A 9,995-nucleotide genomic window follows, 5' to 3' on the forward strand; every position below is an offset into this window, starting at 1 on the left:
AGAAAAGTTATTTCTGAGATTTTTTGGCCCAAATACAATAACTTCTGTTTTCTCTGAGTTTAAAAGTAAAAAGTTACTGGTCATCCAGGCCTTTATGTTAGTTAGACAGGCTTGAAATCTGGTTAACTGGTTTGTGTTAACAGGTTTACAGATAGATACAACTGAGTGTCATCTGCATGTGCTGCATTGAGTGCTTCCTAATGACATAGCCTAAAGGAAGCATGTACAGGGTGAACAGAATTGGTCCTAGTACAGAGCCTTGTGGAACTCCATAACTAACTTTTGTTCGTGTGGAAGGTTCGTCATGGACATGAACTAACTGGAATCTGTCCGAGTGTGATGGCAATATTTTAGGTAAAAAGAAGGCATATGTAATGTTGCGGAAGGAGGGATTATTATGGATGGATTAAAGACTTTAAGAACAATTCAAGTAATAATTGGTAAAAGCTACTCAGGAAATTTTGTACTGGTTAATAGAACACCCCAAGAGAGTACAATGAGTCTATTGTCGTTTTTTATTATGTTAAATGATGTTTTTTTTTTTTTCAAATATGGAAAATGGACTAGGGTTTTTTCTGTTGGCAGATGATAGGGTAATTTAAAAAAGAGGCAAAAATGTATAATTTATTGTCAAAAGGTTACAAGAGCACGGCCATTGGGAAAGGAGTAGTTAAGTTGGGATTTTAGAATTTCTGTAGATAAAATAGAAACGGTGCTCTTCATCAGGAAAAAATAATATTACAAATTAAAACTAGAAAATCAAGATACGGAGAGGGTGAAATACTTGGATTATGGTTCAATGAAATTCAATTCAATTTTATTTGTATAGCGCCAAATCACAATACAAATCATCTCAAGGCACTTTACAAAAACTAAAACTAAAAACCCAACAATTCCCTTATGAGCAAGCACTTGGCGACAGTGGAGAGGAAAAAACTCCCTTTAACGGAAGAAAAAAACCTCCAGCAGAACCGGGCTCAGTTTGGGCGGCCATCTGCCTCGACCGGTTGGGGTGAGTGGATAGAGCAGAGAGAAAAGAACAGCAACAATAAACAACAAATAGACACTGCAAGTTGGTGGGGCCAGTAACTGCACATCAGCGATAAACAGCTCCAGGACCAGGGACACCTGCAGAAGGTACAGAGAGAGAGAGAGAGAGAGAGAGGGAGGGAGAGAGCACAAACTAGGGGAGAGAGAGAGCACAAGGTTAGTAACATTCAATGGTGGAATATACATGAGGTCGGAGAGAAGGGGGAGGGGCGGGCGGGTAGGGTAGGGGAGCTCAGTGCACCAATGGTCCTTGGGCAGTCTAGGCCTATAGCAGCATAACTAACTAAGGGATGGTTCAGGGTTGCCTGAAGCCAGCCCTAACTATATGCTTTGTCAAAGAGGAAGGTTTTAAGTCTAGCCTTAAAAGTACAGAGAGTGTCTGCCTCCTGAACCCAAGCTGAGAGCTGGTTCCACAGGAGAGGAGCTTGATAGCTAAAGGCTCTGCCTCCCATTCTGCTTTTGAGAACTCTGGGAACCACAAGTAGGCCTGCACTCTGAGAGCGAAGTGGTCTATTGGGATAATATGGTACTATGAGGTCTTTAAGGTATGAAGGAGCTTGATTATGAAGGGATTTGTATGTGAGAAGAAGGATTTTAAATTCTATTCTATATTTTACAGGGAGCCAATGAAGAGAAGCCAATATAGGAGAAATATGATCTCTCCTGCTAGTTCCTGTCAGGACTCTGGCTGCGGCATTCTGGATTAATTGGAGGCTTTTTATTAAGATATTAGGACATCCAGATAGTAATGAGTTACAGTAATCTAGCCTTGAGGAAACAAACGCATGGACTAGTTTTTCTGCATCATTTTGAGACAGGATGTTCCTAATTTTGGAAATGTTGCGCAGGTGAAAGAATGCAGTTCTAGAAATTTGTTTTATGTGTGAGTTAAAGGACATGTCCTGGTCAAAAATAACTCCAAGGTTTTTTACAGTAGTGCTGGAGGCCAGGGCTATGCCATCTAGAGTAGCTATAATTTTAGAAAAGTTATTTCTGAGATTTTTAGGCCCAAATATAATGACTTCTGTTTTCTCCGAGTTTAAAAGTAAAAAGTTACTGGTCATCCAAGCCTTTATGTCAGTTAGACAGGCTTGAAGTCTGGTTAACTGGTTTGTGTTAACAGGTTTAATAGATTGATATAACTGAGTGTCATCCGCATAGCAGTGGTAATTAATAGAGTGCTTCCTAATGATATATCCTAAAGGAAGCATGAAAGACTCATGTAGGGTGTGAACATAAAAAAAGCTGATAGAAGAAACTAAATTAAAATGTTATGTGGTGTCTCGTGGTAAGAGATTGGGAAGCAGACAACTGCATTAAGGAATATTTATATTGTGTTAGTTCAGTATTGGACTATGGGTGTGCAGTCTTTTAGTCTGCAATACATATCCATTCTTTGGCACGATGGATGTGTATATTAATAACTGTAACAGCATTGATCTTAAAGTGTAGAGAAATTAAGCATTTGAGAGATATTTTAAAATGAAGTTCTGAAGATACGTTTTATTTATTTAGTAGAGCAGAATGATCCACTGCCATCAGACTATACAACCTCAGCCAATAGCTGATCACTAACTAAAATCAGCTAAGTAATCAGTGGTAAAAGTACTTGGTACTTGTTTCAGTTACAAAACTATCTGAAATGATGTATTATACTGAATGTATTTTTTATAATATTTAGAAAGCGTTAGTCCTGATCCATACTCCCGTCCAGTTGGTGGAGTTAACGCACATTGCCAACCGCCATAAAACGCGACGAAGAAGAAGATAGAAAACACCGAAGAAGAAGTAGAGGAAGAAGAAAAGGCTTGGAAAACGAACGTGCGCTTTTTTTCAGGGGCCCTTCTGGCCCTGATCTATTTGACCCTGATAGACAGGCTGGATATTATTATTGTACAGACACAGTCGCACAGTGTGCTATCGTAGCCGACATGGACAACCCATATCAGCAGATACCAGACGCTGCTAACAGACGCGCACCGAGCAGCACGGTTCCTGAACCGGCACAGTGGGCTCCTTCCATGGAATCCACACAACCGGATCTCACTGGTCCTCCGTGGGTTCCGTCTCCAGGATTTTACGGACACCAAATGTATGGATTTAGTTTTGCAGCCCCGGGAGGAGGGGGTTTGGGAGGCCCTCACTTGGGCCCTCCGTATGGGTTTGACCCCTCCATTCCTCCGCCTCCGTTCGGTCGTCCTCCACCAGGACCCTTCCCAGGCACTGTGCCCTCGGGTCCGGTACACGGATACCCCAGCAGCACGGGGACATTTCAAACTGGGCACCTCAAGCAGCAGCAACAACAACAGGTTTTCCGTGATAGTGGAGCTCCGCACGGCGGCCCGCTCCTTCCTCCTCCTCTGCACGACTATGACCGGGGACCCGTGACAACAACACGACCGGAGGATGAGGCAGGCCTTCAGAGGAGGCAGGACATACAGTGGCTCAGACAGTTCGTACAGAACAGAGTTAAGAAGTCCACGAGCCCGCAGACCCAGCGCCCAGATCCCGTCTCTACCCCCGCCCTGAAGGAAGCTCTCTACGCGGCGGTGCGGCTCGTCTCGGCGCTGGAAGAGTCCTGTCAAACTCTGAAGCAGAACCTGGAGAATGACTGTGTGTGGACGGACTCCTATCTGACTGCTTTAAACACGAAGAGAGAGCTACAGGACAAACTAAAAGTCGTCGGCGACAGGGAGCGTTTAAATCAATTAAAAGCTAAACTGGCCCGTGTTTCTAAGAGGAGAGCCCGGAGACTCAGGGCCAACCAAGCCATGCTGATGGAGGAGAACCGCAGACAGGAGCACATACGTGAGAAGGAGGCTGCTATAGACGGGTGGAGGATGAAGCAGATACACGACGTCGAAGAGAAGAAGAAAGTAAGAATAGTTGTCATCGCGGGATCCACAGTCTAGACTTAAAGAGATAACTTAGATGAGGGCTTTTTCACTGAGTAATGGGTGGCAGGTCCCAGATCATCCATTGCTGCATGTGACGTGGTTCATGTAGACATGATGACTGTGGATACAGCAGCAGGGGCTAATGACTAATGGTCACGTTTCTGTGTGCTTGTGTGCCAGGAGCAGGAGTTGAAGCTGGCTGCAGACTCGGTTCTCTGTGAGGTGAGGAAGAAACAGGCAGACGTGAAAAGGATGCAGGACATCCTGAGATCTCTGGAGAAACTACGCAGACTGAGGAAAGAGGCAGCATCCAGGAAAGGTGAGATGATGTTAGTGCATCACTGATGAACTTTAAGATGTATGTTGCTGTCAAAGTCTTGAATCATGAATCACATCTTTCAGTGCAGCACACATCGAAGCACTAGGTAGCACTGTCACATCTCACAATATGTCATTTCAGCTTTGTAAACCTGATGTGCACATGCCACATTGCAATAACATCACATGACAATGCTGAAATGTTATCACGCAGCCCTAACAAGACGTTCTGGGTTTGAATCCTGTTCATCCTGGGGCCTTCTGTGTGGAGTTTACATGTTCTCCCTGTGACTATGTGGGTTTTCTCTGGGTGCTAGGGCTTCTTTCCCACACTCCAAAGACATGCAGTTTGTGGTAATGGCAACACTAAATTACCCCTAGATGTGAATGAGTGTTTGTAGGAAAAAATTGAGATGAAAATTTCATAACGATAAACATAAAATAGTTTCATCTTTTGTGGACGAAAGCTAACAAAAATCAAGTGACTACATTTTGACTAAAACTTATATACATGCCTATCAAAAGACTAAAGGGCAATGCAAACCTGTGGTGTTGCATCAGCAAATATAACTTACAGTGGGGGAGCAGGTTGTAACATCCATCCATTATCTATAGCTACCCAACTCTCTCTGTCGATCTCAGGGCCACATATAGACAATCACACAGATGTACACTCACTCCTATGGGCAATTTAGAGTCACCAATCAACCTGACATACATCTTTTTAGCCTGTGGAAGGAAACCAGAGTACCTGGAGTAAACCCATGCAAGCACAAAGAGAACATGCAAACTCCACATAGAAAGGTCCCTGACGGGTTGTGAACCCAGGTCCTTCCTGCTGTGAGGCAACAGTTCTACCCACTAATCCACCATGCTGCAGGTTGCAATATTGAGCTGTGTAATGTCTAAAAGCCATTTCACCTTGTTTAGTTTGTACTCTGGGCCAGTCCCCACAGATCTGAGACATCTAACAGACTTGTTCTCTTCAAATATATCCCTGATGTACTTTGGGCCTAGACCTTTCAGAGACTTGTAGGCAGTAAACACAGCCTTAAATTCAGTTCTGTTTAACAGAAGTAAATGTAAGGATCAGGGAATTGGTGTGATATGTTCTCTCTTCTTGGTGTTTGTCAGTATTCTAGCCTCAGTGCATTGCAGTAATCTGCAAGGCAAGAAGTGAAAGCATGAATAAGCTTTTCTAAATCTTTAGACATATTAGCTATGTTTTTAAGATACCAGAAGGATTTTGTTACTTCTTTGATATGGCCAATGAGATTGAAATTCTCATCAATGATTAGATTTTTGACACGTCTTTTGTTTTTATTATGTTTGTTTCAAGACGAGCACGAGTGTCAACCTCCTTTATTTATTGCTAAATTTCAGTCTTGTCTTTATATAATTGAAGGAAGTTTTGTTCCATTCAGTTGTTTATTTTCTCAAGACATCTAAACTTGATTCTAAAAATAGAAGCATGTCAACATTGAATAGGAGGAGTCCAGGAACCATTCTTTGTGGGATTCCTTGGTCAGGTAAATGATAAATAAATTTGAATATTGATTACATACCCTCCTGCCATTTACATGTTCTCCTTGTGTCTTTGTTTTCTCCCGGTACTCAATATGCAGATTGAGTTCACGCTAACTGGTGATTCAAAAATGGCCATAAGTGTGCATGAAGGTGTACCCCACCTCTTGCTCAATATCAGCTGGGAGTGGCTTCAGCCCCCTGTGACCCTGGATGGCCCAGCATAAGCAGTAGACGATGGATGCATGTTAGAGTAAATTCTGCTTCCTGATTGATCAAATATGCAAAAACTTTGACTGATGTTAGGTTGGGATTCTTATTTAATTCCTGTTTGTTCAATGCTGTATGTAAGGCATTGTAATAACACATTCAGATATTCACTTAGTGATTTCATGCGATTCAATCTAATAATGTATCCATTCACTTAGCAATCTATGCAGCTGGCAAAATGGAAAAATGAAAGTACGCAACTTATTTACATTAGTTTCATGCTTTATAACCTGATCATGCATTTTTGTTATGCATAAGAAATGAAGGGTAAGCTAATGCACGTATTACAGTTGTCTCAGGAGATGGGAAAGATAAACATTTCTCTGTCTCTCTGCTTGTGCTGCTGAAACCTTGATGTTGAAATGGCATCATTCAGTTCAGACCCGTCATCAAATGGAAATATTTCAGGTCTTGTCAGAGCAGGTCAGATTGCTTTTACATAAAATCGACCAAGGTATTTGTTCATATGTGGAACCAAGATGTGAAACTGCAATCAGATTAATATAAAGAGGTGCATGTCTGAAAGAGAGTTTAGTGCGAGTATCTCAGCCCACAGCAAACATGGAGATATATCCAGCAACTTGTGTGTGATGCTTTGTCTGTGTGCGCATCAGGTATCGTCACAGAGCAGGAATATGATGATGCATTCAGCATCAGACTGGAGCAGTTGAGGACCGTGATGAAAAGGAGGACAGCAGTTTACGCAGCAGAGCAGAAAGCTCTGATGGTGATGCTGGAAGGAGAACAAGAGGAGGAGAGAAGGAAAGAGCAGGAGAGACGGATGAAGAGGGAGAGAGAGAGACAGCTGCAAAGGAAGCAGAGAGTGGACTCCATACTATTTGGGGGTAAGATCATAGTTAAAAGTATAAGAAACTACATCTGCATAGAGGCATGTCTGTGTTTATTTATTGTATGTTTCGTTTTTTCCTCTGTTTTTTATAGATGAGCACCCTACTGATTCACTTATGCAGCCATTCAGAGAATATTACACCCAGGCTCAACATTCACTGGATGCTTTAATACAAATCAGGTCAGTCAGTCCTAACTGAGCATCATACTTGCCCTGACGATAAATAAATGTAAGAATTTACATATTTTCCTTCACAAAAAAAAAAAAAAAAAAAAAGTGGTTTTTGAAATCTAGAACTATGAAGAAAATGTTAGTGCTTCTGATGTTAGTGCAGCTTGGAATAAAACAGCTTTATGAACTAAATTTACTGTGAATTAGGCAAGAAGACCCCAAAACAAATTCAGCAGCATGCAACATTTCTAATGATTTAACATTCAGTGCTGTGAATGTGGATGTAACATTTCAATTATATATATTTTTTGTTTCACTATCAAAAGTAATCAGTATATCTCAAACAGTCTGGTCAAAAGTCAACCATTTGAATCTTCCTCTAGATGTTTGCTGAAGAACTCTACCTGTATTAATGTTATCCAACAGTGTAGCTTTTGTAACAAACAAACTGGAGTGGATTTGAAGTTGAATTCAGACATCGATGATGATAAATGACACTTGTGGTTTCCCTGCTGTCATATCTTCAGCGAAAACAGCTGATACACAACCTTCCTGTCATTTGGAGGATGATGTAATCACATCTGCGCACTGTAATAACTTTTTCTTTCAGGAGAGAGTGGGATGTGTTTGTGGTTGCACCAGATCATCCTGATGGTTCTTCGGTACCTCAGGGCTGGATCCTGCCAGACCACCCGTCAGACCAGGACTGGGCCTCATCTCTGCAAACTGCTGACACTGATGAAGAGAAACTGTAACTCACTGTATGTGCTGTTCTTATAATATGACAGAATTCATGACAATTTAAAGTTTCAGTTATTTACACCTCTCAGTACATTAGTTTATGTTGATATTAGATCACAAGAGCATTAAAGCCTTCACTTTCTTGAGATAAAGACAAATTAACTTGAATTTGAAAACAAACTCAAGAGCCTGTGGTTTAATAAGATGGCATCTAATAAGGTTTAATTTTTTTTCATTTGAACAAGACCTGTCTATAATTTTGTATGTCAAATTTAATAACTGATGAAAGTGATGCTATAACCAGTGATAGCTGTGGAGGTTACATGACAAATGACTGATTTTTGGCATTCAAGGAAAGACACTGAATCAAAGTTCAAATTAAGATAGTGTCAGTATTTTCATCCATCATCTTTCTTTCGATTTTCCAGGTGAATGCTGACTCTCCAGAGGTTTACAGCATTCTTAGGAGAAAGGAAGGTCTAACCATGGATGTTGATTACCTAATACAATTCAACACATTTCCATAGGTTATCTGCATACAAAATTACTAATCATATTATTTAATGCCTTTAGTTTTTGATAAGTTAAATTTGTAAATGTATTTCATCTGTTTTGTACAATTAATAAAATGTATTTTGTTAATTTTTTTTTATTTTTCTGTGTTAATTCTGTCAATTAGCAGAAGTAGAAGGGAAAACAAATATATACATTTACTACTTAAAATTTACTCACAGTTATATGTAATTAAAATTTTCTTGGAAGCAGTAAGCTTAGGCATAATTTTTGTGACAGTGTGGGCAGCATAACAGCCTGTCAACACATTAACATATCTCTTAAAGTTTGTGTTTTAAAATTTGTGATCAAACAGTTGGTTTTTCTGATATCTAGTCGTTACAGAATATAATTCATTTGGAGTCATGTTTTCTCTGCTTGTGGAATGTATATTGACAAGCCCTGAACTCTGACTTGATTAACTTTAAGATGGGAAACTGAGTTTTCAGCTGATCAGAGTTAGTTCAGTCAACTCTGAGTAGATTAACCCTCAGCTAACAGTGTGCATGAGGACTGTAAAAAAATAATGTAAATAATGTTAAAAAATTCACAGTGGTAACTGGAGGAAAAAGGTCTGTGTTCTTCACAAAAGTGGAATCAGACATTCAAGGTGGAATGAAAATACCTTCAGTTTTTTTAATTTTAAATTTTCCTTCTGATATGGACAAATTTAAAACTGTTAAAAACTTTTACGTTTTACAGTGGTCTAACAAATAGAAACATGAACTTATTACAGCATTACACCGAGCTTATTCGGTCTTAACCACATTTTAGGAAAGAATAGTAACAGAGCTATAGCATCAAAGAAGAGGGAACTGGAGTGGGAGGAAATTGTTGCCTGACACGTAAGTTTCAAAACACAGTAACATTATGCACAGTCCTTTCACATAGTCCTTTTAACACCACACTGTTCCTATGAACAGGAGGCTACAGATGGAAAATAGTGTGACTACATTTTATATTCATTTAGGTGCAATCCAATGGTTCCAAAAGCACCTGGCAACAGCTCAAAGTGAAACATAGCATTCTACAAGCAGGTAAGGCATATATAAATTTGTTTGGTTTAAACATATTTGAGAGAGGGGGGGAGGGGTTAGGTACTGTCATGACCGGCTCATCAATGGCCTTGACAAACAAAGGGGAGACCAGGACGAAGTTCAAATAATAAAGTTTAATCAAACTAACTTTCCAACTTAAGTAATGAGCTGTATGAATCAGTGTTTATCTGTAAATGTGTGCATAGTGATGAATGAGAGAAGTGTTGCATGTCAGGTGAAGTAGAGGTGCAAAAAGCTAACCTAAAGAGAACAAACAAACAAAGAAACATGTGGCTGCCATTGGTGAGAGAGAGAGAGCCTGGAATGATTGCCACAGCTCAGCTTTAAGGCCTCTGGAGGACTGGCCAGGTCCGTCCAGGTGCCAACAGCTCCACCCCAACCAGGTCCTGCAACATCTAGAAAGGGAAACCAAGACACACAGACACAGGCCCAGGGGAGCAGAGGGCTGGGGTCATGACAGTACCCTAACAGTAGATTATTGGGCAGAGGAAGAGAGCAGAGAAACTATGGATATATAAACTAAGTACCATCTTCCCCAGAGGTCTAAACGACAACCCTTGACCC

The 9,995-nt window shown here is 40.6% G+C and overlaps 1 protein-coding gene across 1 annotated transcript; it reads left to right on the forward strand.

The window, feature by feature from the left end:
• Positions 1-2,825: 2,825 nt before the first annotated feature.
• pdcd7 (programmed cell death 7) lies at positions 2,826-8,468 on the forward strand. Its single transcript, XM_026294452.1, has 6 exons — positions 2,826-3,926; positions 4,128-4,266; positions 6,674-6,904; positions 7,002-7,089; positions 7,691-7,841; positions 8,250-8,468. Exons 1-5 carry the CDS (start codon positions 2,982-2,984, stop codon positions 7,833-7,835), a joined length of 1,548 nt encoding a protein of 515 aa, XP_026150237.1. The 5' UTR covers positions 2,826-2,981; the 3' UTR covers positions 7,836-7,841; positions 8,250-8,468.
• The last annotated feature ends 1,527 nt before the right edge of the window (positions 8,469-9,995 follow it).

This window comes from Mastacembelus armatus, chromosome 3 (genome assembly GCF_900324485.2).
Source record: "Mastacembelus armatus chromosome 3, fMasArm1.2, whole genome shotgun sequence".
NCBI lineage: Eukaryota > Metazoa > Chordata > Actinopteri > Synbranchiformes > Mastacembelidae > Mastacembelus > Mastacembelus armatus.